At 41.4% G+C, this 23,043-nt stretch overlaps 1 protein-coding gene across 1 annotated transcript in view; it reads left to right on the top strand.

Moving 5' to 3' along the window:
- SYN2 (synapsin II) overlaps positions 1 to 23,043 on the top strand; it is a 150,936-nt gene that overhangs the window by 55,564 nt on the left and 72,329 nt on the right. The window contains exons 2-4 of the mRNA XM_035106223.3: positions 11,438 to 11,495; positions 14,412 to 14,503; positions 18,201 to 18,357. Coding sequence (XP_034962114.1) covers positions 11,438 to 11,495; positions 14,412 to 14,503; positions 18,201 to 18,357 — 307 coding nt within the window. The remainder of the gene's footprint in view (positions 1 to 11,437; positions 11,496 to 14,411; positions 14,504 to 18,200; positions 18,358 to 23,043) is intronic.

Below are 23,043 nucleotides of genomic sequence, written 5' to 3' on the forward strand. Positions count from 1 at the left end.
TGTGTAGGCATAGTTACAATTTTATTGTAAAACATTTTCTGCATTTCATTTGGGGAAGTATATGCTGGATAAAATGTTCTTGTTTCTGCCACTGTATGCCAGCTTGTCTCTTAAATAATTTGCCCTTTATTCAGTGGAATGTGAAAGCTAGACAGAGACCCAGACAGTAAGAATACTGAGAAATAGGATAGATATCATTTATGAAGTGTGTTTAGTGTGGCTTTCAGACAGAGCATCTCTTTTATGTCTTATCTGTTGAACTTAATTGGCAGTATTTTAAATCCTTTTTATCTGCTTCCATTTAAATTTCGCTCACCTTTCATAATACTGTCCTTGATGTTCAGCCTGTTATATATATTTTTAAAGGAAAAAGTCACACTGTGGGTTCCTAGATGGCCTCCTATCATGAGTTCTTTCTGATTAAGAACTTGGTTGCTATTGAATGAAAGATAGAACCATTAAATTGCATAAAGGTCATTTTCACTATGGTGACAAGAAAATTCAGTGGCTGTTTTCAAAGCCCTAAATAGTTCAGAACATGGGTTGGAAGGTAGGGTCTCTCAGTATTGTGAGATTTGAACTGAGTCATACAAATCATTGGCTTCAGCTTTTTATATTGAATGAGCTTCAGTTCCTGAAATTGCAATGTGTGTTTTTACAATATTTCTAAAATCTTATCATCAGACATGACCCCCAGTTTTAGAAAATACAAAAGCTAAAAAGCTGAACATGATATTATATGCCTGGGTTTCTAAAGAAATAGCAAAAATTCCTCCAGCTCTTTGGTAATCCTCTCCATAACTTCCTTCGCTGCTCTACTACATGAATTCAATCCCCCGCCCCATTCTTGCAAAGTTAAGGCTGTTAATATCTATGTCGATACTCCTAAATGTGCTTGAAGCATTGATTATATCTGAAGACCATACCGGCACACATTCACAAACACATGAAACAAGCTTCAGCCTAAATAAGATCATTTCCATTTTAGTGTTTTATCCTATTAGGCTTCTTTCTTAACTTACAATTATTATGCCTCTCCAAACTGTGAAATACTGTCCAGAATCTAAAGTAGGCTAGCACACAATTCATTCCATGTGCCCACTGCAACCCCATTTTGAAACTGATGGTAAGGGTGGGGTATGAGTTGACTTTTGCCAATTCCCCCATCCCCTGAAATTCTGTTCTAGATGTGTTTTTTTAAATGAACCTAAGCTGCTTGGTTCATACTACAGAAGTACTGTATAGGAAAAAAGCAGGCTGCTCTGGGAGAGACAAGGAGCTCTGTGTGGCTCTGCTCCCCTTGTAAATTGAGTGGGGGAAAAATTAAGTTCCTTTGACCCTGGGGAGGGTGAAGCTCAGAGTCAAACAGGGACTGTGACTATTTGCTTGAGAGCCCCAGAATTTTATCCTGCCTTGGGATGTAGTAGTAAGAAGAGGAGGGGGGTGGTAGTGATTACTGGATAGTCTGGAACGTGACTGGCCTACTTCGCAAGGGAGTTGTGCAATGAAAGGTGTAAGCAGTCTCCCCGGCCTTCCGCTCTCCTTCCCATGCAAATGGGACTGTTTTTACACAAAATGTATTCAGGATCAGAGGGAATTATACTAGAGGTAGTAGAATAAATCAGGACTCTTCTGATAATTCTTTACTATTTAAGGGGGATTAATAAAAGTGCAGAGTGGCAGCACATGTGTTAATCAACATGTATCAATCAACATGTATCAATTGTTTTCTCTGAGGTATTTGGTGATGATTTTGAGAAGGAAGGAATGTTCTGTTGCAATGAAGACTACAGTACTGTACAGTACTTGTAAAAAATAAATAACCAGCAGGTGGCAGTGGTTAATCACAATCTGCTGTATTTTAACTTTACTATTACAGACTTCAATAAGACTGTTGTTGCTTTTGAATTTTATATTAGGTCAGTGGATTATCTGAATTGTTACCTTAGCATGGGCTACTTGTGGGTGGGGATTAGCAGCACTTTCCAAATAATTATTGTATAGACATAAATGGCGGAATGCACACACATATTAAAAGATTTTTGTCACTGAAAAGTTGGATTGGGAGGCATAGGGACATTATCATTATTTTAATGCTTTTACAATAAATTGTGTAGATGTGCACTGAATTGTGCATTTTAGTATCAGAAGCTGTCTTCAAAGCAATGCAGTATGAGTTGCAAGGTTCTGCTCGACTTCTTGGCTCATTTTTATCCCATTGATAAAATGTCATTCCTCCAACATTTCTCCGATGAAAATAGGGACGTCCTATTCCATAACAATAATAATTTTATTATTGGGTGGCTTGCAACATATATAAAATCATAATAAAAACATTAAACTTTTTTTTAAAAAAAACACCTCCCCATACAGGGCTGCCTTCAGATGTCTTTTAAAGGTTGCATAGTTACTTATATCCTTGGCTCGTGGGGTCATATCACTCCATACACTCCAACATTTCTCTGATGAAAATAGGGATGTTCTAAGGAAAAGCGGGACATTACAGGATCAGATTAGAAACCAGGACAGTGTCTGTAAATCCGGGACTGTCCCTGGAAAATAGGGATGCTTGGAGGGTCTGAAATGGGGCATCTCTCTGGGATGGAGATTAGAGGCATTGCCTTGCAATGGTTCTAGTCCTATCTGACTAACACATTCCAGAAGGTGATGCTGAATTTGCTGAATTGTTCTTCTTTGACCCCCTCCCTCAGGATTCTATTCTTTCACCAAAGCACGCTCTCTCTCTATTTCTCTCTCTCTCCCCCCCCCCCCCCAGTACATAAGTTTTACCCAGTCTACAACTCCCCCAGTTTGAGGGCAAAGTTCTGAAGCAGAAAGCCTCCTCTACTTATGAAGACTCCCCTTCCCCTATGATTAAGAACCCTGCACAATCAGGGTTGTAAATTGCACTGGAAGCCCCCACAAGTAGACACTGCTCTTAATGGAGGATTCTTCCTTTGACCTCACAAAGACCCATAAGCTCCACTTGTTTTGCTTTCATGTGAGTAAAAAGAATGCCCCTATAGGGCTTATCTCTCCTCTTCTTCTGATGCAGATAATGCAGCAGAAGTTTCAAACCAGTGCCTAGGAGCAAAATGGGCTGGATTGGATTGGCCTAATAAATGGGTCTTGGGAAAGCTGAACCAGGATTCCATTCCTAAACGAGTTCCGTTCCTAAAGGCAGCCCTGGATTGGGAAGTTTTAATGTTTGATATTTTGCTATGCTTTATATATGCTGTAAGGCATGCAGAGTGACTGGGGAAACCCAGCCAGATGGGTGGGGTATAAATAAAATAATAATACCGTAATAGTAGTAGTAGTAGTAATTAGTGCCTCTTGAAAGATCAGGGCTTGCTCCCGAATGCTTTGCTGACCAGACACTGTGAAGCTAGAGACAAAGTCTGTAGAACATTTGTTACTTAGGAAAAACTATTTAATAATATTCAAGATTTTTTAAAAAAACAAAACAAACATTAAGTAACATATATAACATTTACATGGATGTTTCATCCCAAAATATTCTGACACCACTGATGTAAATTACTGTTAACAGCTGTGGAAAACCCAAATTGACGTTTGTTCTGATTCAGCTTTTAAGAGCGGGTTTTCTCCAGAAAAGCTCAGGGCAAAAAAACAAACAGGCAAACAAAAACCTACAATGCTTGGATATGGAGTGTTCAAGTGCATACTTGTGCCTGCAAAGAGCAGGACAAAAGGTAAATGCAGCTAAGTCCTTACTTAAGTTTTACTGGAAAAAAGCATTTAACTTTACATTTGATCTATTCTGTAATGTCTCCAGGGTTGCAGGGTATCTTGACCCACCCTATTTCTGTGACTAATTTGATTTAGCTGTTTTTAATACTGAACTATAAGTTGGTGAAAGTTGTAACCCACCCTGGGATCTTCTAGTGGAGGACGAGCTATATATATATAATAACAACCACGGTTATGAGTAGACCTGTATAGGATTGCACTTGTGAAGCTGTGCTGGAATCTTTAACAATAGTTTGGGTTTTTTGAACTCCAGTGAACATAACATTGCTAAATGATTATTACTGTCCACCATAAATTGTTTATTTCACCAGTAGTATCAGAATATTTTGGATTCCACTTTTTCTACACAAGAGGGCAGTAGAAATGGGTAGCCTGCTGCTTCTAATTTATGTGTTTTTGGAAAATTAACTACAGAGAACAATTTTGAAGGCAGTAGTGAAATACCGAGAGCTGAGAAGAGCATAGTGCTCCTTTTTTAAAAAGAAGAAGTTACAATGTGAAACACAGGCTAAGTATCAATTTTAAAAAGTTAGAATCTATACGAAAAGTTTTAGTGCATTGCACTAAAATCTTGAATATCCTGCAGGAGGCAATAAGAAATTTGAAATGTATCCACTTCTTGAAAATATTTAACATGTGATCCATGTCATTAAATACACTGAGCTGGGAAATATGAATTATTTCCAGTTATGGTACTTAGAAAACTCAGAAATATTACGGTAACATCTTATTCTGTGAGCAGAAGAATGGAATGTTCTCATAGATAATTTGATTTGTGTTAATTCCATGGAAATGATGTGGGCATTGGAGCTGTGCTTTGTCAATTGCCATTTTTAAAAAGAAGTATTTGTTTATAGAGTTTGTATCCTGTATTTTCTCTTACAAGAGAGACCCAACAAATCTGTCTAGGGTCAACAGCCAGTAGCCACTAATCATTACAATTGGTTGGGTGCTACAACTCACTAGCGTGTTGTAAATGATCCTCTAGATCTCATTAGAATCAGCCTCGCCATTTGGTTTAATTTATTTTCAAGAATCAGTCTAATAAGCACTTAGATCTGGTTCAATGCTTTGTGGGTCTGGCCACAAAGAAATAGCAATAAATTAATCCTATTCCATAAAAGTACAATATAATGCCTTAACATGTATAACTTTACTGTGCCTGAAGACTTTGTTATGCTGTGTCCCCCAAATTATTTATTGCTGACATAGATTTACATTAATTGTGGTGGCGATTTTTTTTAAGCCATTAAGGGATATCATTGCAGCAGTGGTATTCACAAAGCCAAATGTGTTGGAAAATAGCTGTAGATGCAGTTAAATACATTCCTGTAATCTTTTGATTCCACTGTGGCTACCTCTGCCTTTTCTCCACCCACAAGCATGAACACTACTTAAATGAGCTGCTAGTATGAGTTTCAGCTCTGGTTAGTTTGTACCAAGGAATAAATACAGTAATGTTAATGAGTTTACATCTGGACATACCTTTCATGGGACTTTTAGGTACATCTGAATGTAGCCTGATCTTAGCACTTTAACTGTGTAACATACTGCATCTGTGCCATAGAAGATTTGTTCTACGCCTTGTTTAGGGAAAGTGTAACTATAAGCAGTGTACAGTATTAATGTGCTGGTAGTAAATATAATTGAGAAGAACGGATTTGAGACATTAGCAGGAAATGTTAATTTCTTTTTAAATTTAAATTTAAAAACACACTTAGCCTCATTTATTTCAACAAGATTATTAAGTACATGCTTAAATATATCCCAATGTGACTAACTAGAACGTACCCTATGTTACATTGCAAAAATAGCACTTTCTTCAGTGAACTAAAATATCCTTGGGGGAAATATTGTGACACACACACTATCCCGTATACCAAAAAGCAAGTGGCTCAGAGTCAGAAAAAGTACCATTTGTACTTTTACAAATTATAGGTTATAATTCCGAAATAGTTTCTGCAGCCAGACTCATCTAAAAGAGGCACTAAATTGGTCCTCTCTCTACTTTGCATTTGCTAGCAAATAAAGGTATTTTGAAGCGAAATACACCCTGGACTGGGTGTGGAGAGTGCAGCTGAATGGGACACCGCTGTGGGCAGCCTGAGGAAGTACCATCCACCTTGGCCCTGCCCATAAAAGCATGTCTAGAGTGAGAGGCAAATGTGATGTCCGCTGTTTCCAGGAGCTCTTTTCTTTGTGAGACTTTTGTGGGTGAGCTGAGAGTTTGTTTGGGCCCTGAGTGAGAACTCAGAGGCTGAGAGAAAGGTGTGCCTGAAGGAAAATGAATTGATATTGATTTTTATATATTAGTACCTTTATATTAATAGTACATTTTTATTTGTAATTGTATTTTTGTAATATTTTGTTTTTCAGTTTTCTGTACACCACTTACATATATTTTTAATATATTAAGCAGTACAGTGGAACCTTGGTTTATGAACACCTTGGTTTACAAATTTTCGGTTTACAAACGCCACGGACCCATCTGGAACAGATTAATTCACTTTCTATTACTTTCAATGGGAAAGTTCGCTTCAGTTTATGAATGCTTCAGTTTAGGAACAGACCTCCGGAACCAATTACACCCATGCTTCGGGTTAAGTACGCTTCAGGTTGAGTACTCCGCAGACCCGTCTGGAATGGATTAATCCACTTTCCATTACTTTCAATGGGAAAGTTCGCTTCAGTTTATGAACGCTTCAGTTTAAGTACTCCGCGGACCGTCTGGAACAGATTAATCCACTTTCCATTATTTTCAATGGGAAAGTTCACTTCAGTTTATGAACGCTTCAGTTTATGAACAGACTTCTGGAACCAATTGTGTTCATAAACCGAGGTACCACTGTATATAAATAAAATAATCAATAATCAAATAATGTTGATGCTGCTGCTATTAGGCCCTCCTATATATTTTTGTCAACTGCAAAAATGCAGTCCTGTGCTCTTCTACTCAGCAGTAAGTCCTGTTTAGTTAAGTGGAATTTACTTCCAGGTAAAGTGAGTGCAGGATTTCAGGATGAAAGAGCAATCCTATTTAACTCCAGCCAAAGGATAGAGATACATCACTTCTATGCTTACCTTCCAAGTCCTGGACTGCAGAATCCGGGACCGGCAGCTGCGTGACACCGGAAGTTGCGTTGACGCAACTTCCGGTGTCACTTTGCCCTTCTATGGGCACCAAAAATGGCCGCCGCCAGCTTCAAAAGTCACGTCTACGCATGTCCAGAAGTGCGTAGACGCAACTTCCGGTGTCGCTCTGCCCATCTATGGGCACTCAAAATGGCCACCGCCAACACCGGAAGTCGTGTCTATGCACTTCCGGACATGCGTAGACACGACTTTCGAAGCCGGTGGCGGCCATTTTTGGTGCCCATAGAAGGGCAAATCAGGAAAAAAATGGCCGCCGGCAGGAGCAAATAACGGAGAAAAAGAGATGAAGTGATACAGGGGACCGCCGGGAAAAGGCAAGTAAAAACAGGGGTTTCCCGGGGAAAACGGGATACTTGGCAGCTATGCTTCTATGCTGGTGAAACAGCTACCATGCCCTTGACCTACATTCCTAGAAGTAGTCGAGAATTATTATCAGGTAAGCAACCAGCTTCAATCAAAAAGACACAAGCTCACTATTTTCAGTCTCCTCCATCAATCCAAGGTTTGGGGCAAAGTAAAGCATTTACTCTTAGTGGAAAGATTCACCCGTCCCAATATCATGTTTCCATGTGTATTCCTACATTTCAGCGGGCATCTTGCTAACTGGTCACAGGTACGCTAGAGTTAAATGAGACGGAAAGGAAGGGCCTGGGTGCAGGTGGCAAAGGGCAACAGAAAGGTTTGGGCAAAATAAGCTGGTGGTGGAGGTAGGGATGTGGTAGTTGCCACACACTCACCCAGAGCCCATTTTCATGACCACATTTCTGCATGTGTCCCCTCATCAGTTGGGGGAAGCATTTCTGTAGTTCAAAATAGGTGCTGAAAGTAATCTGAAAATGTGGGGGTAAGTTGAAGTTAACTACCCTGTGAAAGAATGACTGACTTTCAAGTCAGAATGAGGAAATATTGGTTAAGGGAACAAACAAAATAATGTGGTGTTACCCTGAGGTTTTACTGTGGGGTTCCATGATGAATCAAACCACAAAGTTGAATCATTTGGAAGACTAGCCTCAATGTTTTCAGTGGTGACATGTCTTCCCTTAAGTGAGCTGTTTTTATACTGTGCAACTAATTTGCCTTGGCTGAACACTTCACTACTGGGCCTCCTAAAACAATTGTGTTTCCTGGTAGAGAACTGATGACATAAGGTGTTTCCAGTAGCTACAGAAAGAGTACTAGGATGGTCCTGCTTTGCAAACTGGAAAAAAAAAACATTTGGGGGGGGGGATAAAAAAGAAAAAAACTGAAAAGAATAGCAGAATGTGGCACATTTATTTTCATTCAAAAATGAATAACTTTCCACATTTTATCAATATTCACCTTTAATTGTTCAGAAGTGACATCTAGAGTGGTTTACTTAAGTTTATAATTAGGAAAATAGTTCAGCATATAGCAACTCCACTTTTATATATATATCAGAGATGGGGAATCTGTGGTCCTTCAGATATTGTTGTATTCCCAACTCCCATCAGCTGCAGTCAGCAGGAATGGTGGGAGTTTTAGTCCAGCATCACCTACAGGACCACAGATTCCTCAAACTTGCTCTGTGTAATAAATCCTTTGATACTTTAACTACTTTTACCTATAAACTTTGCCTTTTCCTCACTTAGTTACACTTCCTCACATTTTTGTACCTCCTCAGTCAGCAGTGACTTAAAAATCGCCATCACCACAAAATGTGTATACTGCTTGATTGTAAAAGCTTCATAGAATTGTGGAGTTGGAAGGAACCCCAAGGGTCATCGAGTCCAACCCCCTGCAATGCAGGAATCTCAGTTACAGCATCCATGACAGATGGTTATCGAACTTCTGCTTTAAAACCTCCAAGGAAGGAGAGTCCACCACCTCTCGTGCGAGTCAGTTCCACTGTCAAACAGCTCTCACTGTCAGAAAGTTTGTTGAAATTTCCTTTCTTGTAACTTGAATCCATTGGTTCGGGTCTTAGCCTCTGGAGCAGGAGAAACAAGCTTGCTCCTTCTTCCATGGGACAGCCATTCGGATATTTGAAGATGGCTATGATATCTTCTTTCAGTCTCCTCTTTTCCAGTTTCCTCAACGATTCCTCATAAGGCTTGGTTTCCAGACCCCTTTTTATCTTGGTTGCCCTCCTCTGCACATGTTCCAGCTTGTCAGTATCCTTAAACTGTGGTGCCCAGAACTGGACACAGTACTCCAGGTGTGGTACTATTATTTCCCTTGGCTGAGACACTATACTTCTGTTGAATACAGCCTAGATTAGCTTTTTTTTTTTCTTTTTTTTTGCTGCTGTATCACACTGTTGACTCATTTTAATATTGTGGTCTACTAACACCCCTAGATCCTTTTCACATGTACGACTGGCAATCCAGTTGTTCCCATCTGTCTTCTGTGTAAAAACCATGATGATCTATATGAATTTTTGTCTCTGACCCATATTTTTGCACTATTTTTGCTGGAAACCTCTAGATCCATGGTTTTTATGGTTTAGTCCAGGCATCCCCAAACTGCGGCCCTCCAGATGTTTTGGCCTAAAACTCCCATGATCCCTAGCTAACAGGACCAGTGGTCAGGGGTGATGGGAATTGTAGTCCAAAACATCTGGAGGGCCAAAGTTTGGGGATGCCTGGTTTAGTCAATGGAGTAAGATGTGCCCTGTGATATGATGGTTGGGAGTGGGGGACCAGTGGCAAAAATGTGCAATTTCAAGAGCATCTGGTTTACTGGATCTGATGTGTATGAGAGCACCCCTCTTTTCATCTTATGATGAAGGGGGCACTGAGTATGCTGAGGCTACAATAACTTTGCAGCATTCAAGGAAGTCCTCAAGAGTACCATGCATAGTTGCCAAGTTTTCCCTTTTCTCGCGAGGAAGCCTATTCAGCATAATGGAAAATCCCTTAAAAAAAGGGATAACTTGGCAGCTATGGTACCATGTTGATCAAGAGCACCATGCTGGTGACCTGCGAAACGTATTTTATATTTTTAATAGACATAATGATGCCTGTCCTGCTTTCTAACTTGCATGGACTGTGGTGAGTTGGATATTGTGGAGAAAGTATATTGTGAAGAAAGTATATGACATAACTCTCTGCATCTCTTGGTCCAGTGGTGGCTTATGGTATTGACTTGTGTATCCTCCCCCTCCTGCCGAAGCAAGAACATTTGAAAGGCATATCATGGGGGGGGGGAGTAGCACCACCTGAACATCTACCATTCCTCTCTCACATGTATCATTTCACAAGCAACATTTGATTTGGAAAGTTGAAATTTTCCCAAGGATTTTTAATTCAAAATCAGGTTGCATTTGCTCAACGACAAGCCGATGCTGACATTTCCTTCTTAACTTTGTCAGCGTCAAAGAAAATTGTATACCTTGATCTCTAAATTGCAGACCTAGGCCAGAGCCTTCCTTCCTAAAATGCATGCACAAGTTATTTATAGATATTAATGTACATTGCATTCTGGTAGGAAAGTGAATTCTACATAAAGAGAGAAAAAGCACCCGTTTTTATTTATAAAACTATATTTACTTGCATCAGGAGTACTTTGTTTTGTTAGCCTTTCTCAAACTGGCAAGCAGCTGCTCTCTTTTAAAAGTGCATAGCTTGGCCACTACTGATTTACCTTGCATAGTAGCTGTAAACTAAGCAGGGGATCACAGTCATTACCAAACAAGTTTTTATAGGAGCTTCCAAATGTTTAATATTCCCTTTTTTCATGAATGGATGTAATTTAGACATTAAATGACCCTATTTCAATATTGCTGCAAATCTCCCAAGTTAGTATGCTGGGAATAATTAAGGCTTGTTGATGTTTTTTCTAAGCACTGAAGGCGCCACTTAACTTTGGAATGGGCCCAAGTTCTCAGTGAAGGAACACTTCAAAAGTTAGTCAGAGTTTAGTCCTCTGAATCAGCGATTCCAAGAATATAAAGTTATGCTGGAGGGAGGAGAAAACATATTTTAAAAATAAAACATTCAGAAATGTTTTAATGCTTTTCTACTTCTACTTTTAATGCTTATGTGGAATTAAATCACTGGAAGTATTCGTGGTCTCGTTTTGTTTAACATTTTGTTAGACTCCAGATGGCATAATTTAGTGTTCGGTATTGGTGTTTATTTTCAAAACTGAAGTCATTTGTTGAAACATGAATCATGCCAGAGATCAGTTGTTTAATAATTGCCTCATCGAGCGGATGTTTACAAAGAAAAGGTGAATCTGAGGGGGAGTATTTCACCCTAATTGGAATACAGTCCATATGCCAATATATAAAGTAGATTCGAATTGTTTTTAAGTGTCAGTCTTTCACTGTGTGCATATATGAAATATACACCAAATTTTATTTTTTAAATGTCAGCTATAAATATAATCTTTCCAATAAGGTAAGTTTAAATGAGATGTTAAAATCCATCCATCCAATAACTTTAATAATGTTAAAAGTGTATTGCCCAGCTTGCCAAAGAGTAATGCCTTAACTCTACCGATACCATTATATTTACACCAGATTTATTCTAGTTATTTTCTTTTTCAGGACCAAATCTTTTCGTGGGAAAAAGGTCCATGGGGAATATGACATTAAAGTTGAACAGGTATCAATTTAAGAATTTCATTTCATTTCCCCATATTTCTGTTTATTTGATATCTATCTATCTATTTATTTATCTATTTTTATTTATATATTTACATGATTTGTATAGCACCCTTAGCATGATCACAGTGTGGTTCACAAAATCAAATAAGAATTTTTAAAAATCCATAAAATCGCACAATCCTTAAAATATACAACTCCATTCATTACAGTTCACTAGATAGCAATTTACTAATAGCAACAGCAGCAACTAATCCATTCATATGATCAGGTCTCTCATTCAAACACCTGCTGAACAAGGCACTTCTAACCAACTGCCTAAACTGCAAAGTGTTGAGGCTGATCATCTCCGTAGGGAATTCCACATGTGAAGAGCCTCCACTAAAAAGGCCCTTTTCTGGGCCACCACACCATGTACATCATTCTGCGACGGGACCATCAAGAGGGCCTCATCTACTAATCTTAGAGCATGAGCATGCTAACATGGAAGAAGTTGGAAGTTGGGCTTGTGGAGGTTTGGGTGCTGGACCATTAAGAGCTTTAAATGATAAATGTCAAAGTAAGCACCTTGAGTTAGGCCCAGAAAACAAGTGGCAATCATTTTCACTGCTTTAATATGGGAGTAACCACAGGTCTTCTGCGATTATGCTAACAGTAATATGCTCACAGCCTGCTGCTCCCACCACTATACTTGCTGCAGCTTTTTGCACTAGTTGCAATTTTGTTGCTGCCTTCAGGGACAGCTGCAAACAGTAGTCCAGTTTGGAGGTTGTCAGACCATAAATAACTATGGCCAGGTTATACCTATTTAGATGGGGCCGTAGTATGCTCACCGAGCCAGGGGTAGATCCTCCTAGGCACCAAGGTCACCTGGCTGGCCTCAAGTGACAATGATGGTTCCCAAATTACAGTATGCACCTGCTCCTTCAAGGAGAGAGCAGGAAATTCTACTAACTCCCAAACACAGCTCCTGCCCACCCATGACACTTACACCTTGCCTGGATTCAGCTTCAGTTTTGACTCCTGGTCTGCCGATTGCTATTTCCACTCTAACTGCCTCTCTTGGTACCAATGGAACAGAGAGACAGAGCTTACTGCAAAATGCCTGATGATTGCTCCCAGGGGTTTCCTGAATAATAACTTGTGTCATGTACAGTGGTACCTCGGTTTACAAACACCTCGGTTTACGAACTTTCGGTTTACGAACTATCCTAACCCCGAAGTTAGTAAACCGAGGTGCCGGAGGTCTACTGAGCGTCCGATGCCTTCGGGGAGGCCGGGCCTTTGCTCCGATGCCTCCTGGAGGCCCGCAGCGAAGGCCCGGCCTCCCCGAAGGCATCGGAGCAAAGGCCAAACCTCCCCGAAGGCATCGGAGCGTCGGATACCTTCGGGGAGGCTTGGGCTTTGCTCCGATGCCTTTGCGGAGGCCGGGGAGCATTTCCGTGACTGGGCTGCAGTCACAAAAGTGCTCCCCGGCCTCCGCAAAGGCATCGGAGCAAAGCCCCAGCCTCCGGAAGGCATCGGAGCCGGGACTTCGCTCCGATGCCTTTGCGGAGGCCGGGGAGCCGCGAAAGCGAAGTCCCGGTTCCGATGCCTTCCGGAGGCCGGTGAGCGTTTCCGCGACTGGGCTGTGCAGCCGCGAAAGCAGTCCCCGGCAACCGGAAGCGAAGTCCCGGCTCCGATGCCTTCCGGAGGCTGGGGCTTTGCTCCGATGCCTTTGCGGAGGCCGGGGACCGCTTTCGCGGCTGCAGCCCAGTCGCGGAAACGCTCCCCGGCCTCCGCGAAGGCATCGGAGCAAAGCGGTTAATCCGTTCTAGGGGGTGTTTTTCCTCATCTAGAACGGATTAATCAACTTCCCATTACTTTCAATGGGAAAGTTCACTTCGGTTTACGAACACTTCGGTTTATGAACAGACTTCTGGAACCAATTGTGTTCGTAAACCGAGGTTCCACTGTATTGTTAAAATACAGTACTCAGTTTGTTGAAGAAAGAGCACATGGATATCACTTGGAAATCTGTCAGGACTATAGTGAAATTACATATATACTTGACAGGAAAATCCTCACAGTAACATAGGCTTTGTGGTAAATCTCGCCTGAAAACATTTCAGAGGCTGTTGGAAAAGATCTGGTCTATGTTGGATTAAAAGGATTGGAAAGAACTTGGAACTTTGATTAGAATGGCAGCAATTATCGATATTCAGAACCCTCAGAATTTGAAGCATGGGGAAGTAAAATTTTGGCATAATATTTGGTTTAATAGATATATATATTTGTATAATTTGGAATAATTGGTTTGATATGATTGATTTGTAAGCGAAAATCTAATAAAATTGATTTTTTTAAAAAAGAAATTACATATATACTTTTATATAAAACCAGTATAAATGCAGGCTACAGAAACTCTGCACAGCTGGTAGATCCATGACTTTCTTCTGAAGTTGTACAGTGACTAGCATCAGCCTAAAAGTTGGTTCTTATATCGACATGCTCAAGATCTCCTATTCATCCAGAATTGTTTGTATGGCGTTTCCCCCCCCCCAAGTGCACGATAACCATTTCACCTTATTTTTAAACCACACATGTGTACTTGATATGCGTCTAGTGTTTTTTCTAGACGCATACTGTTTCTGGCTTTCATCTGAAAAATATTTTCAGGAGTGGGATAGGATTCTAAACAGGATTGCTAACTCGTGCCTTCAGAAAAGAACTCCTGTAGCAACTTCTAGCAACTTCTTCTGGCACCCTCCTCAACGAAGGGAGAAGTTTCACATGTCCAAACTCTTCCTTCCTTCAGATGACAAAGATAGAGCTAGGAACATTAACACTTAGTAGAGTAACAGCTTAATTAAATACGTGAAGAAGAATCTAATCTGACACAATTGATTATGGAGGTTCTTTTTTTCTTTTCTTACAGGCACAGTTTTCAGAGGTCAATTTGATAGCTCATGCTGATGGCAATTATGCTATAGACATGCAGGCATTCCGAAATGGCACTAAAGTTGTTAGGTAAGTTGTTGTTTTTTCTCTCCTCATAAAAACAGAAATTAACTTAAAGCAGTAGAAAACTACCATATTGCTAAAACCAACAGTGTTCTTTTGAATTATTAAATTAGATCAGCATTTAGCTAGGGGCGAAACTAGGCTTTATTCCACCTGGGTCAAAGATATTATTATTATTATTATTATTATTATTATTATTACGGTATTATTTATTTATTTATTTATTTATTTGTACCCCGCCCTGGCTGGGTTTTCCCCAGCCACTCTGGGCGGCTTCCAACAAAAATTTAAAATACATTAAAATGTCACACATCAAAAACTTCCCTGAACAGGGCTGCCTTCAGACCCTGTTTGGCACCCTCCTCCCATATGCATTTGCTTACACACACACACACACACACACACACAAACACACACACAGGCTGGCAGCCTCAATGGTACCAGGGCAATGGTATCTGGAGGCTTCACCCAGGGCAAATAAAATAAAATAAATAAAACAGCTTAGCGCCCCCGTCCACCCAGTAGCTATGACTCTGATTTAGCGAACTCTGTTTTGATCACTTTGTAACTTGTAAAGCAAAAGAACAACTCTTAATAGCAATGAGACATAGCAATGAAATTAGCTTTAGGCAAATTTATTTTTCAAATTATAAAAATATTTTCTGAAAACGTTTATTTCTTTGGTTAGGGTATTTGACTCACGTTGCTTGTTTCTTTAAAGGTGATTTAGTATTTGTGGAAGCTTACCTCCAATACTATTCAAAACTTCCTGTCTTTGCAGAACTAATGAGTCATTATAATAAAGTCATCTACTATACTAAGGAAGGTTTATTAGGTGTTGTCCCTGTTCCTTTGAAATAAATAGAAGAGGGAAGGAACCCCACAAATAACAAATGGTGCTGTGATGCACCAGTGATTACTACTTACAAAGGGCTCATTGCAGGGAGTTGGACTAGAAGACCCTCAAAATCCCTTCCAACCCTACAGTTTTATGATTCTACTAGTGGTTTTCAGCCCGTTCAATAACGGGCGCTAGAATCCTGGGGTTCGGAGAAGCGCTTGCGCAGCGCTTCTCCGAACCCTGGGACCTGTCCTTGCTGTCGGCGGCAGGGGGACAGGAACGGAGGAGGAGAAAGCGCTGCTTTTTCCTTCTCCGTTCCTCTCCCGCAGCCGCCGACAGGAAGCAGATATCCCAGGGTTCGGAGAAGCGCTTGCGCAGCGCTTCTCCGAACCCTGGGACCCGTCCTTGCTGTCGGCGGCAGGGGGACAGGAACGGAGGAGGAGAAAGCGCTGCTTTCTCCTTCTCCGTTCCTCTCCCGCAGCCGCCGACAGGAAGCAGACATCCCAGGGTTCGGAGAAGCGCTTGCGCAGCGCTTCTCCGAACCCTGGGACCCGTCCTTGCTGTCGGCGGCAGGGGGACAGGAACGGAGGAGGAGAAAGCGCTGCTTTCTCCTCCTCCGTTCCTCTCCCGCAGCCGCCGACAGGAAGCAGACATCCCAGGGTTCGGAGAAGCGCTTGCGCAGCGCTTCTCCGAACCCTGGGACCCGTCCTTGCTGTCGGCGGCAGGGGGACAGGAACGGAGGAGGAGAAAGCGCTGCTTTCTCCTCCTCCGTTCCTCTCCCGCAGCCGCCGACAGGAAGCAGACATCCCAGGGTTCGGAGAAGCGCTTGCGCAGCGCTTCTCCGAACCCTGGGACCCGTCCTTGCTGTCGGCGGCAGGGGGACAGGAACGGAGGAGGAGAAAGCGGCGCTTTCTCCTCCTTCCTTCCTCTCCCCCAGCCGCCGACAGGAAGGACGCGCGCACTCTTCCCCCCCCCCCCGCCTCCTCCAACCGCCGCTCCGGCGGGAGCGGCGGTTGGAGGAGGCAGAGTGGGGGGAGAGTGCGCGCGCGCAGTCTCTGCTGTCCAATCCCTGTATCCCTGGGGCACATGCGCAGTGACCCAGGGACACACGGGACATCTGGACGCAGGGACAACATGGACATTATTATATAGGATGATTCCCTGCTCCTGGAGGGATCCCCATACCAGAATCTTATTCTTCCCATTATTCTTCCCTTTCCCGCTTGGAGCATACATATCATGATGCCAAGGTATTATTGGAAGGCAGTTAGTTCAGCTGGTTAAAGCGTGGGGCTGATAATGCCAAGGTTGTGGGTTCAATTCTCATGTGGACTAGCTGCACATTCCTGCATTACAGGGAGATGGTCCTCAGGGTCCCTTCCAGCTGTACAATTCTGTGACATCTGAGCCTCTGTGAACAATGCTCTGAATAGTGCTTTCATTTTTGCTGCAATGGGACATGGGGAAGCTAGGGCTCTGGCATGACCTGTGTGAATCTTTCCTTGCATCAGGGTTATTTATGCCTGCAATACAGCTAGACCAAGCCCGTAGTCATTCAAAAGGCTAGCAAATATTTCTGCTGATTAAATGTTATATTAAATTACCAAACTGTGCATGAGCTGTAAATATAATCAGGGAGGAACAATGTATTGATTTATAAAGATATTGCAGAACATATCTAAAAAATGATGGGTGAAAAAGGTTTTATTTTTTATTTTAAAAGAAGCTTATTTGAAATTCAGTTGCACTCCCAAGGATTTCTGCTTCAGAATTTATTCATATGTACTTCTGTGGTATAGCTAATGCTTCCATGTGATTGGTTTCCCGCAGGGCCGGCTCTAGGTAGACCCCCGGTGGCGTGGTGCACCAGGGCGCCAGCCCGGTAGGCAGGGCACCGCGCGGAAACCATGCTGCGCCCTGCGAGGGCGGGGGCGCCAGAGCGATCTCCGCCCCTCAGCGCCAGGGCGCGCGACCTGCTTGAGACTGCCCTGGTTTCCCATACCAGAATTTCAATGTCTGAAATTAGGAAACAAATAGTGGTCATAGAGGATGCGGTTAACTGCCATTTTCTGGCATTATCTGTTTCTAGGGGGCAGCAAGCTACCATATTATAGCATAGCCTACCTTCTTGTATCTCTATCTCCTTGCTCTATCATTCAACCTCCTTTTATCTGTTTGTTGCCTCCTAACATCCTATATTTTGTGCTCCTAATTCTCATACCTTATCACCTCAGTCCTGGCACTTATTTCCAACAATCCCAATATATTTTCTGCTTCTTTCTTATTAATTGTAGTTTATAGGTACAGAACGCTTTACTAAATGCTGCCCTACAGGTGATTGCCCCAGTGTCCCAGGCAATAAAAATTATTCTGATTGTTCTTTTCTTTTCATACAGATGTTGGCTTTTCCCTTTAGTTATCTAAGTAGTATAGTATATTAGGAACAAATATCAAAGATACGGTTTTCAGTGAGCATGCAGTTGCTAGATCAGAGCTGCATCACTATAGATTATAAGAGATGTCACTTGGGTAGACCAGGTATAGCTGGGGAATCTGGAGCTTCTTCTCTTGGATGTGCACCCTAGTCTTAAGCATACTTAGACAGAAGAAACTCCCATTGATTTCAGTGGGCTTACTTCAAAGTGAGCATGAATAGGACCACAGCTTTAATAACACAAATCACTGAAAGAAGAACATTGGGTTTATGGGGGCGGGCGGGCCCTGGCTTTCAGTGCAAAACGTTTCATATGAAAAAATATAGTAACCTTTGTTCTCTTACCTAGTATCTTATGTTTGTATTACTTTCATTTATAAGAAAAATAGCTTATGGAAGAAATGTTTAAATTCTCTTATTCTCCTTAGATCATTCAGGCCCGACTTCGTTCTTGTTCGACAACACTCGTTCGGAATGGCAGAAAATGAAGACTTCCGTAACTTAATCATTGGGATGCATTATGCTGGCATCCCAAGTGTTAACTCCCTAGAGTCAATCTTCAACTTCTGTGACAAGCCCTGGGTGGTAAGTTATCTGACAGAAATTCCCGAGTTTGAAGACAACCATCGCTTTGAATTGGAAGGTTGGGGAAAAGGAAGGAATCATTTTGTGTGATGCATGACAAATCTGACCATCTAGAATTTTGTAAACATTAGTTAACGCTATATTAGTCCAATGGTAGGCTTATTAACTGTCCCAACAGCTATGATTTTAATTTCTCATGTGAAAATACAAAACATTTTTACTCTATGCTGTTTTGTTACTTTTTTACGTTTTTCTTGTCTTTACTCTAAAGAGCTCAAGGTGGTATACATGTTCACATCTCCTTGCCCCCTGGCTAATTTTATCTTTACAAAAAGAAATTGAGGTGGGTTGGATGAGTAGAGGTTTGAACTTGTGTCTGTCTAGTCTGAGTCCAACACTCAAATGACTACACCACATTTGCTCCAAGTGGCAGTTCGTTTGTAGCCATCAGTACAGCCAATAGCACCATCAGTACAGAAGAGAGAGAGATCAGAAGGTTTTGGGGGCACCCCAAGGTTTGCAGAAATTTTAAGGAGGTACAAAAGCTTAAAGGGGATCCTCCTCCTCCACCCCCCATAAAAAGCCATCCCGTTAAGGGCTACACATGCTCAGTGGCCACATAATGCTCAATGGATGATGTGACTGGAGGTAGGGAGTGGGAGAACAGTAAACGGGAAAGAAGGAGAATAGAATTGAATAGAACTGAGCATTTGGAATGGGACATGGCTGTCTGAAACCCTGAATGGGAACATTCCACACTACATGTGTGCAGATCCCACTGGTAGATATTATCGACACAAATTGCACCTGCTGTGCTTAGAGCACTCATCTTTCTCAATTTTGTTACATCTTCCTGTTGCTCTTCCTTGAGGTCTCTGTGTGTGCATGCTGTAGTGCCCATAGAATCACTCCTGCAATCAGAAAGTTAAGGTGAGGTGATAAGCTTTTTAGGATGCCTTTGCCTTAGAGCAAGCTCTTTAAAAATGAGGCACCTGCTGGCATTAAGGACAAAACCAGTTATACTTGAATCCAGCCTCTTTCTTCCTTAGGCTTCTCAGTCTTGACATTCCTGCTATTGTTTCAAAAGGTTGCTAACATTTGTGACTAGCCATGCAAGCCCTTATCATTTAAAACCAGGATGTTTTTTATCTTTCTTCACCCAGCCCTTTGCATAAGAAACTGGCTTTATAGATTTACAACATAAAATTGAAGAGCTGGAACATGCCAGTCTGAATGAAACCATAAATGGCTGAGTGTTGAGCAGGTGGGAAGGGTTTACAGTATAAAAATTTACTACCAGCTTGTCACTTATGAATAAATTTATCATTTATCACATTTTATGAAATCATATTTTACTGAATGGCTGGGTAGATCCTTTTTAGAGATATGGCATGCGGGAGTTCTAATGTTTTTTTGTTATGTTTTAGCAAAAGATTTTGGCTCTTTAAAATGCATTTATTTATTTATACCCCACCTTTTCTCACAGGAGCTCCAAGTGGTCTCCACCCCCAACCACCATCCTATCCTTGCAATAACCCTTTGAGGTCTGTTAAGCTTAGAGATCACTGGGACGCCGGTGGCGCTGTGGTCTAAACCACTGAGCCTAGGGCTTGCCGATCAGAAGGTTGGTGGTTCAAATGCCTGTGATGGGGTGAGATCCTGTTGCTTGGTCCCTGCTCCTGCCAACCTAGCAGTTCGAAAGCACGTCAAAGTGCAAGTAGATAAATAGGTATCGCTCTGGCGGGAAGGTAAACGGCGTTTCCGTGTGCTGCTCTGGTTTTGCCAGAAGCGGCTTAGTCATGCTGGCCACATGACCCAGAATAACTGTCGCGACAAACATCAGCTCCCTTGGCCAGTTAAGCAAGATGAGCGCTGCAACCCCAGAGTCATTCATGTCACAGGTCCTTTACCTTTACCTTTAAGCTTAGAGATAGTGATTAGCCCATTATAAGCTTCATACACGAGTGAAGATTTCAACCTGGGTCTCTTTTTTGGTAGGGATCTTTGCTTTCTGTCTGGGTTTTTTTTTTTGGGGGGGGGTGTCCAAGCATCAACCATTTTTCTTCTGTGAAATGGATATTTTCTGGTGCCCAGAGCAACATCGACTGTGAAAATGACAAATGATCTGTCAACTCCAAAATACCCTAGAGCAATTATGGGGAATATGTGGTCCTACAGATGCTATGGTCTAACTTCCATCACCCCTGAACATTGGCTATGCCTGTTGAGGCCTATGGGAGATGGAGTCCAATATCTGAAGGGCCACATGTTCCTACCCTGGCCCTAGATAATAAATAATGCATATTCTTAATCCATGGATACCACTCTCACCAGACCCTGGGATAAGGAATAGAACATACCAAGCCGCATTAACAGAACTGAGAGAGCATATACTGTAGAATAACTCCAGTAATCTCAATACAATCTAAAAAAATTTTAGGAAAGAAGCACCTTTCAGATCAACAGAACTTCAGTCAACACAAAACTTATGGAATGCCCAAAAAGAAAAAGAAATAAAATGAGCAGTAAGCTCATTTTATTCAAAAACCCTAAGTGCTCGCTGGGTATCTCACCAAGATAATGATTGAGAAGGGGTTCACATATAACCTAAAAAGAGTAGCCAAAATGATCAGGGAGCTGGAGCAACACCTCTACAGGAAAAGGTTAAAATGTTGGCAACTGTTTTGTTGGGAGCCAGGGGGAAGCAACTAAGGAGGAACATGATAAACATGTAATGATATTATTCATGGTACGGAGAAGGTGGATAGAGAGGAATTATATGATTGCTGTCTGCTGCTTCCAGGACCAGAGGCAGTCCTCCCATAAGGGATTCCCAAGTTCGGTCTGCACTCTCTTTTTGTACTTGAAAGGAGTGAAGAGGGGAAGAGCTCCTCTTAGTACAGCTTCCCACTCAGATTGAAGCTGCAACTGCAGTTCTGCTATTTGCTCTCTCTTCCTCCCTCCTCCTGCAGCAGTCTGAGAGAGACGCCCTTGGAAAGTTCTGTGCTCATTTTGTGTGTGGAAGCAAGACATGAGCCCATTTCCCATTTAGGTGTAATTATTTTAAATGCTGTACATTAGAGAGAGAAATGTCCTATTCTGTTTCATGGCACATGCTTACATTTGAATACATGTGAATAAAACTAAAATAGTAAAACTGTTGTTATCTAAGTCTCTAATTACAGCATTAGCATTCAGTGTACCCTATACCTAGGGATTTCACTCAAAGCTACAATGTTCCACTCTTAGGATAACAAAATACATCTTGCACATTCTTTTATTATAAAATGAAAGAGCTCTCTTGCCAAGTGCTTACTATTATCTGTACAAAGCATTGGTGGCACACATAAAGATTTCAGCTGACAATCCCTTCCCCTCAATCGAGAAAAGCTCTTTAATAGATGAAAAGACAGCTTTTATATGAGAAAGGTAAGAATACAAAGTGCTAGCAATACAAAGAAAATGCACTAAGAACAAGAATTCTCGCAGTAAAATCTATGAAGGCATTGAACTATCAAGCACAGTCATCCTTGCACATCATAGAATCACAGACAGTGATCCATTTCCCCAAAGAAAAAGTAGATAGATGGCTGCAAACAGAACCAAAGATGTTTAATTTCCCCTCCCCACTGCCCCATTTTTCTTCCCTGTTATTTTTACACTTAGAAACAAATCACATAGATAACATCACTCGAACTGAATAATATTCAAATGAATCACACTCATTTTCTTTTTTGATCAAAGAACAGATGTTTTAAAATGTCTTGTGCTAGAAATTTTCTAAAGTATAAGCATAGATGTTACTGGTATATGTTCTTTATTGTTATTTCTTATAAACGTCATATGTTTAGTTACCAGGTAAAACACAATTACCATAACATTCTCCCAATTGATATGTGTTGTTTTTTCTTTATTACCATACGTACAGTTGAAATGAAAATAGGTCCAGAGGGGACTTGAAACACTAGTTAGTAGCTTGAGGAGATCTTCTCATTCTAGTTTCCCACTATTTCGTGGACTATGCCATATTTAAAATTGATTCAGAGTCCTAAATTGCTTGTGCTGTTTCTTCCTGCTAATTTGTTGAAGTTACAAATCTTTAACTTATGCTTATCATTCATGTTTTGTGTCATTGTGCATCCAGCTGAACTATGTGGAGTGGCGGCAACAGAAAATTGTCTGTTGAAGGCTCAACATTTTTGTTAATGGAGAATTAAGTGTGTGATTTGAGCACAGCATGATACTCAGCTCCAATGTTGCTGTGGCTCTGAAGGGCTGTTGATTCTGCTGAGAGAAGTCCCACAAAGATAGCTGCTGTGATTATAAGACTGAGTCAAGGATGTTGTTGTTGCAACTGAGATGTCATAGTTTGAAGACTGAAGGCATATGGAATTAAGTTCTCCTTCTTAGGTGTGACGTGTATGAGAATTGCCTTAAAAACCTGTTGAATGGCTGGTGGTTTTGCAATCTTATAAAATAATCCCATAGGGAAAATGCACTGAAATTCTCCTATTTGGAACCCTGATTCTAAATTCTGCACTGGGGTGAGAAATTAGGTGCAGCATGGGTCCTGGTTTGGCCTATGATGCCATTCCCACCCAAGCATGCCCAGCTGCCCCACACCTGAACATTGGGAAGTTAAAGTGAGCTTCCAATTGTTCCATGGTAAGCAGCACTGTCTGACAG

This window comes from Zootoca vivipara, chromosome 2 (genome assembly GCF_965207765.1).
Source record: "Zootoca vivipara chromosome 2, rZooViv2.hap1.1, whole genome shotgun sequence".
In the NCBI taxonomy this organism is placed as follows: Eukaryota; Metazoa; Chordata; class Lepidosauria; order Squamata; family Lacertidae; genus Zootoca; species Zootoca vivipara.